Here is a 7,112-nt window from a genome sequence, read left to right as displayed (position 1 = left end):
CCCTTCTTGGCCTTCCCCCTCCTCCTCCTCCCCTTGTCGCTTTGATCCTGCGGTCACTCTCCCCCTCTGAATCTGGTACTCCCAGAAGCCGGGCCCAGAGCGACCTCCAGTGTGCACGACAATATGACCGGGGGAACGACCGCGCCCACAGGGAGCACGTCGTGTGCAGATGCACGGAGGGGCGGGAGACCAAGCGAGGCCGTATGCACCGCCAGCGCGCGTGGTGCTCCCACATGCATGCACATGCATAGACCCGCACACACCCACACCCGCACCCACATGCGCATGGGCCGAACGCCCTGCTGCCAAGACTCGGCCATGAAGGTCGACAAGACACAAACACGCGCAATCATACACACTGACAGAGAGAAAGAGAGAGAGATAGAGCGAGGATTAGCTAGAAGGAGGTCCATAAAGAGAAAGGCACACACACACAGAGAGAGAGAGAGGGCGCACCAAGAGGAGCCTCATGCGCCGAAGTGTCGACAGCAGCCGGAGGTGATGTGTCCCCATGCCTCTTGCTCCGTCTGTGCCGGGTGTGCCCTCTTGTGGGGGGCATGGCCTCAACGGCCGACATGTGCTCTCGCCGCGTGCGGTCCTCGTCGGTCCTTCCTCCCCTTACCGGCTACGACCCACCACCCTCCGACCTCCAGATCGCCACCAAATAACACCCACCCCCTTCTCCCACACCACTGGCGCGCGCGCGCGCGCGTGCGCGCGTGTGTGTGCGTGTGGCGGAGGGTGCACATGCGTGTGTGTATAAATGTCTGTGTGTCTGTGTGTCTGTGTATGTGCATGTCTGTGCATGTCTGTGCGGGCGCATGTGTGGCTGCCATGCCGGCGTGATGATGGATAGGCGAACGACCCATTGCGCAACCGGTAGCACAAAGAAGAGAGCCGGGGCGGGGCATTCGGTGTCTGCACCATTGGCCAGCGGGCCTGCCTGCTCTGTCGGTAACCATGTCTGCACATGCCACCAGCGCTGCCGGGCGGTGGCATTGCCTGCTCTCTTATTACTGTGGCCGAACTCTCTCCCTCTCTCTCCCTCGCACTCTCCTTCTCTCCCTCTCGCTCTCCCAACGCGTGCTCTCCTGGGGGTTGGTGGCCTGGCCGATTGCACCACGCTTCGGGCTCCTCCCCCCCCCCCCCCCCCCCCCCCCCCCCCCCCCCACATGTCTTGCCTCTCGCCTCCTCCTCCTCCGCTGTCTTTCCCGCCCCGCCACATCCCCTCTCCCTCCTCGTGCTCCGTGGTGGGGCATTTCCACTTTCCCTCCCCCTTGCTCGCATACGGTCACAGGCTTGTGTGTAAAGGCAGCAGCAGCAGCAGCAGCAGCAGCAGCAGCAGCAGCAGCAGCAGCAGCAGCAGCAGCAGCAGCAGCAGCGGTAGCGGTAGCAGCGCTCTGACGTTGGGACAACTTCCAAGGTTCCCTCCCCTCCTATCGGTGCCGCCTGCACACGCACATGCACACCCGCATGTGGGCGCACATCTTCCAGCTTCTCGTTTGAGGCTGTGTGTGCAGTTTCAGCCACTCGAAAAGGGAGGAGGCTTTACCTCGATAGTGTCGCCATCCCCCCCCGCCCACCCCCCCTAACGTCGCGCGGCTGTGCACCCGCCCGCTGTGTCGCCCGCACCACGCCCTGTCGCTCCTTTATCCCACCCACACCCGTCCACCATCTAGCATGTCTCCCCCTCCCTTCCCTTCCCACCTCCCCGCCAGCTAGCCGTGTTTAACACTCCGTCTCTCTTTCTCACTTCCGGATTGCGTCCGCTCGCACAGTTGAAGGGTCGCATACCTCCCCCTTCTCCGCCCTCAGCCCCCCCCTCTCCCGGTCGTTGGTCTCTTCCCTCACCGGCTCCTTTCCCTCTTCAGTACGACCACAGTCTCCCTCCCCCCCCCGCGCGCGCGCGCTCTCTCTCTCTCTCTTGCTCTCGCGTCAGTCCCCTCTTCTGCGCTTCACCAGGCCACTCACTCCTTCTCTCGCCCCTTCCCCATCAGCTCCCCTTCCCCCCCCAGAGATAGGCTCAGTACCGCCTCCGGGTTCAGCCGCCTTCCGCCACCATGGGTAACAGCTGCTCCAAGCCGACGGACCCCGGTTCCGAGCAGAACCGCATCATCGAGAAGCAGATCAGCATCGACGGCCGCCACATCGAGAAGGAGACCAAGCTGCTGCTGCTGGGCGCCGGTGAGTCCGGCAAGTCCACCATCATGAAGCAGATGAAGATTCTCCACCAGGACGGCTACACCCAGCCCGAGTGCGAGGCCTTCCGTGAGATCGTCTGGTCCAACACCATCCAGTCCATGCAGGTCCTCTGCCGTGGCTCGATGTCCCTGATGCCGCCCATTCCTTGGGTCTCCAAGGAGATGGAGGTACGCCGAGCACATGTCCACCCTCCCGCCCCTGCCTCCCTGTCTTCCCACTCTCATCTCTCTCTCTCTCTCTCTCTCTCTCTCTCCCCGTTTCCCGCCTCGTCACTCATTCTTGCTCTCTTTCTCCCCCCCCCTCCCCACAGGAGAAGGCCGAGTACCTGATGAGCCTGCCGGCTCAGGGCGAGGACTTCCAGTTCTCTCCGGAGATCGCCGCGGTCATCAAGGAGCTTTGGGCTTGCCAGACCATCAAGGATGTCTTCGCCCGCTCGTCTGAGCTCCAGCTCAACGACTCGGCTCAGTACTACTTCGATGCCATCGACCGCCTGGCCAACATGTCCTACATCCCCGACCTGCAGGATATCCTTCGTTCTCGTGTCAAGACCACGGGTATCTCGGAGATGCGCTTCAGCTTCAAGGACATGAAGTTCCGGTATGTCCCCCATCCCTGATGTGTTTTCCACCCGCCGATGTGTCTCTCTCGGCCTCTCGGCCTCCCGCCCCCTCTGCCCACGCCCATCTGCTTTTGCCCTCTTAAGGTTCCGGCCCAGCTTGCTAATGTCTTCTCCCTCTCCCTCTCCATAGTGTGTTCGACGTCGGTGGTCAGCGCTCCGAGCGTCGTAAGTGGATCCACTGCTTCGAGGATGTCCAGGCCGTCATGTTCTGCGCCGCCCTCTCCGAGTATGATCTCTTCCTGCGTGAGGATGAGGATCAGAACCGCATGCTGGAGGCCCTCACTCTTTTCGACAATGTCTGCAATTCGCGCTGGTTCGCCGAGACCTCCATCATGCTCTTCCTCAACAAGGTCGATCTCTTCCGCGAGAAGATTGGCCGCGTCCCCCTCAGCAAGACCTTCGAGGACTACAAGCGTATGGCGACCCTTCCCCTTCTTCTTGTCTTTTCCTTCTCATTGTCATCGGTTACGCACACCACTTCCCCTGCTTCACAGCAACTGACACACTCCTGCCCCCCCCCCCCCCTCCCCCTCCCTCCCCCGCTCGCTCGCTCGTTTGCCCTCTCTTTCTGTCCCTCCCTTTGACAGATGGTCCCGATCCCGACAAGGCCGCCGAGTTCATCTCTCGCAAGTTCCTTGACATCAACAAGACCCCGGAGAAGAAGACCATCTACCCGCATCTGACCTGTGCCACCGACACCGAGAACATTCGCTTCGTGTGGGCCGCCGTCAATGACATGGTTGTCCGCACCCAGCTCCGCAAGGCCGGCATGATCTGAGCGTGCATCGCCACCAGCCCCATCCTCCTCCTCCCCCTCTCCCTCTTTCCCACACGCGCGCACGCACACGCACACGCACACGCACCCCTCCCCCCTCCTCGCACTGCGGAGGGGCAGACCACCCGAGAAAACCATGGGTATGTGTGTGTGTGTGTGTGCGTGCATACGTGCGGATGCAGGGATGCAGGGATGGAGAGCAGCAGGACGAGGCAGAGGGCGGCCGCGACAGAGGGGAAGGAGGAGGACACAAGCGCGAGGATACTTACAGACACATGCTTGCTGTTGGTGTGTGGTGCTACCTGTGGATGTGCTACACTCTCCTGTGTGGGTGTGTGTAGCGCCTCCTCCTCCCACCCCTTCCTGCACATGGCCTCTCCCTCCTCGCGTTCCACCCAGTCCCGTCCTATGGTCCCTCCCCCTCTCCCCCTCTCCCCGGCGCCATGTCCTCCCTTCGTCTTCTCCCGTCTTTTTCTCTTCGTCTCTACATCCTCCTTCCCACCGCTTTCCCCCATTTGGCTCAGTTTTCCCCAACTCTGGGTTGGTGGTGCTTTCTCTCCTCCTCTTCCTCTTCCTCTCCTTTGGTTGTGTGAGTCCCCATGCCAGCATGCGACTCCCCCTTCTCCAAAGAGGCACGCGCGGAACAGAAGTGGTGGGCGAGAGGCCTTCCCTTCTTCCTTCCCCGGCAACATTCCCCTCCGTCGTCACATTTCATCTATACAGCCGATGGCCGCCGGCTGGGGGCACAGACACGCACCTCTGCTGCACGTGCTGTCCCCCGCCTCTCCCCTCCCCCTCCCCCCCCCTCACATCTCCCCTCCCCCCTCGGTGTGGTGGCACCCACAGAGAATCTCATCGCCGGCCCCGTGTGCCGATGCTGCTCCTCTCTGCTCTCCACAAATGCGACTCAGGGGGAGGCCCACAGGAGGAGAGATGTAGCGGAGCAAGCTACGTGTGTAGCTGGTGCAGATCACAGCACGCACTTTCCTTGCCCCACCCGTGCTACCTCTCACCCTCCCCTCCCCCTGGCGACATGTGCGCACATGTGTGCGGTCGCCATTTTGTCTTCCCCCCCCCCTCTCCCTCTCTCTCTCTGTTCCTCTCCCTCCTATCCTTCTCCGGAGTTTACTTTTTGATTACACAAAAACTGCCATTTATCCTGTCCCTCCTGCCGCCGTTCCCCGCCTCGCACCCTGTGGTGTGATGGCTGTGGTGGTGGCATCGTGGCGTGTGTGTTTGTGTGTTTGTGTCTGTTCCTGACGCGGTAGCCATGGCGGCAAGTCCCTTGCTTTTCCTGCGCGCCTCCTCCCCTTCTTCTTCTTCTCCTTCTCCTGTCTGAGGACGTTCGCAGGGGGCATCGGGCCGAGGGGACCTGGTCTGAGTCCTACCCCTCTCGCTTCCATTTCTCCACCATCACATTGCACGTCCGGAATAGCAGGTTTGCGAGCTGGCAAGGGGCGAGAAGAGGGAGTCGCGGGGGAGGAGGGAGCCAGAGCGAGAGCGGGAGAGAGAGATGCGCGGTGCATGAGCACTTGTCTCCTCTTTTTCAGCTCCTCTCCACCCTCGCCCTCCTGCTCCTCCCCCTGGGCATATCCCCCCCTCTCTCCCCCCCCTCTCTCTCTCTCTCTCTCTCTCTCTCTCTCTCTCTCTCTCGACATTTCTCCTTCCCCTACACCGGGCTCTTCCCGCTTCCCTTGGATGTCCCTTGCCTGCTAAGCTTTTTCAGATACTCTTTACCCTGTACTTCCCCCCTCATCCCTCCCTCTCTCTCTCTCCCCCCCCCCCCCCACGCATTCGCCGGCACCCCCAGCCTTCGTCCCAAAGAATCAATTTTAAACTTTCCGAGTCAAAAAAGCCCTCAATAAAAACTTTCTTCCGATCCCGTCGGTTCGTTCCTCTTCCTGTTTGCTCTTCGTCAAATGCCCCCGGGGAAGAGAGATATCTCGGTTCTTTCTTTGGCGGGGCATGAGCCAGAGCGCAGACCTTATTATGGTGTTGTGTCGACAAATGCATGGAAGGTCGGCCCTCTCTGCTCGTGTGTGCATGATGCTCGGCAATTGCAAGAACGCGGCAGCGGAACAAACACCCGGACAGAGAGAGAGAGACCCTCGGAGTTCTACGGTTACGGCGGAATGGCCAGGGGAGGGCACTCTCAAACAGTGCGATCTCCGCTCGGTGTTTTCTGTCCTAGGGAGGGAGGAGGGGGGGGGGGGGGTGTCGCACGAAAGCAAGGAGCCCGGAAACTTTGTCAGAAGCGAGGGGGCTGGCTTCCCTCTTTTCCTCTGTGACTCTTGTCGCTCCCTCTCTCCCTCCCTCCCTCCCGTCTTCAGTCATCGACACACACGCACACACTTTCCTGCTACAAGCATGCATGTTGATTTAGTCAAGACCAGAGGTAGGAGGCGGGCAATAAAAGGGGGGCACACATCTCGCGTCCCCATTTCCGCGTTCGCTCGCCAATTGATGGGTGGTCGTCTCTGTCCCCCTTCCCCTGCCATGGGGGGACAGCATCACGGAGAGGCGGCTGCCACACACGGTCTTGTCGCGCATAAAAAAAAGCGCGGTTCTGCCTGGATGGGCGACAGGTTGGTGTTCTTAGATTTCCGACCACCGAGTCGATATGAGATCACGCCACCGTGTCACGGGAGGAATGGCATTAGAAATACCATTGATGGTATTTCAAAGGGTCCGCCGATGCGCGCCAATCGCTCATCCGCCCCGCCCGGCTCCGGATGCCCCTTTGCCCCCCGCCTCAGGCCGAACTTCCTGCGCTGTCTGCGGGCCGAACGGCTGTCGGAAGGCAGACCAAATGATCAGCCTAGGGCGCGCGGTGCGGAGATTCAGCCAGTCTTGCGGGGGAGGCACCCAAAAGCCCCCGGGCCAATCCATGAGAGCAACATGTGTTGTTGCCCACACAGGAGGGTCGGTTGATACCTGGATGGGCCGCCCTCGCATTGTGTCCTCCACCCCCCCACTCTCGGGTGAGGGAAGGGCTGCAGATGACGCGCCTTGCTGAGGGGGCCGCACGTGCCAATGTGCGAGGGATGGTGGTGTCGCACCGAGCTTGCGCCGACCTGCCGCCAGCGTCTCGCCGCCTCTCTGTCTCTCTGTCTCTCTGTCTCTCTGTCTCTCTGTCTCTCTGTCTCTCTGTCTCTCTGTCTCTCTGTCTCTCTCTCTCTCTCTCTCTCTCTCTCGCTCTCTCTTCGTCTCGCTCCGCTGCTCTGCTGCTTCCTCTTTTCCGCCCGTGCACGGCTGTGATATTCCACTGCGCCGGGTTCATTATGTGCGTGTCCTTGAGATTCACCTTTGGACTCACTCACACACAGACACACGCGTAGAGAGCCACGCTTGCCTCAGACTGGGCGGCTTGCTGCCGGCCGAAATGGCGCTCTCTCCGCCGCGCCTTAGTAACCCTAGCCATCTTCGGCGAGGCCGCCTTGTTGCCTGGCCTGCCCTCGTCCTGGGTGGTGCGTGCGTTGGATCAGGGCCGGGTTCTTCACCCCCCCCCCCCCCCCC

General features: G+C 61.2%; 2 protein-coding genes across 2 annotated transcripts in view; both read left to right on the top strand.

Annotated features, from left to right (window-relative positions):
- Positions 1–1,387, top strand: part of H696_01122 (hypothetical protein) — a gene marked incomplete at both ends in the record, with an annotated part of 2,386 nt that extends 999 nt beyond the window's left edge. The window contains one exon of the mRNA XM_009495002.1: positions 1,312–1,387. Coding sequence (XP_009493277.1) covers positions 1,312–1,387 — 76 coding nt within the window. The remainder of the gene's footprint in view (positions 1–1,311) is intronic.
- Positions 1,388–1,778: 391 nt separating this feature from the next.
- H696_01121 (guanine nucleotide-binding protein G(I) subunit alpha) lies at positions 1,779–3,682 on the top strand. Its single transcript, XM_009495001.1, has 5 exons — positions 1,779–1,870; positions 1,998–2,369; positions 2,513–2,799; positions 2,952–3,235; positions 3,409–3,682. The coding sequence occupies exons 2-5, from the start codon at positions 2,061–2,063 to the stop codon at positions 3,597–3,599; spliced, it is 1,071 nt and encodes a 356-aa protein (XP_009493276.1). The 5' UTR covers positions 1,779–1,870; positions 1,998–2,060; the 3' UTR covers positions 3,600–3,682.
- The last annotated feature ends 3,430 nt before the right edge of the window (positions 3,683–7,112 follow it).

Source organism: Fonticula alba (assembly GCF_000388065.1).
Source record: "Fonticula alba strain ATCC 38817 unplaced genomic scaffold supercont2.2, whole genome shotgun sequence".
Taxonomy (NCBI): Eukaryota; order Rotosphaerida; family Fonticulaceae; genus Fonticula; species Fonticula alba.
The sequence above is the reverse complement of the archived record's forward strand: the minus strand, read 5'-3'. Positions and strand labels throughout refer to the sequence as shown.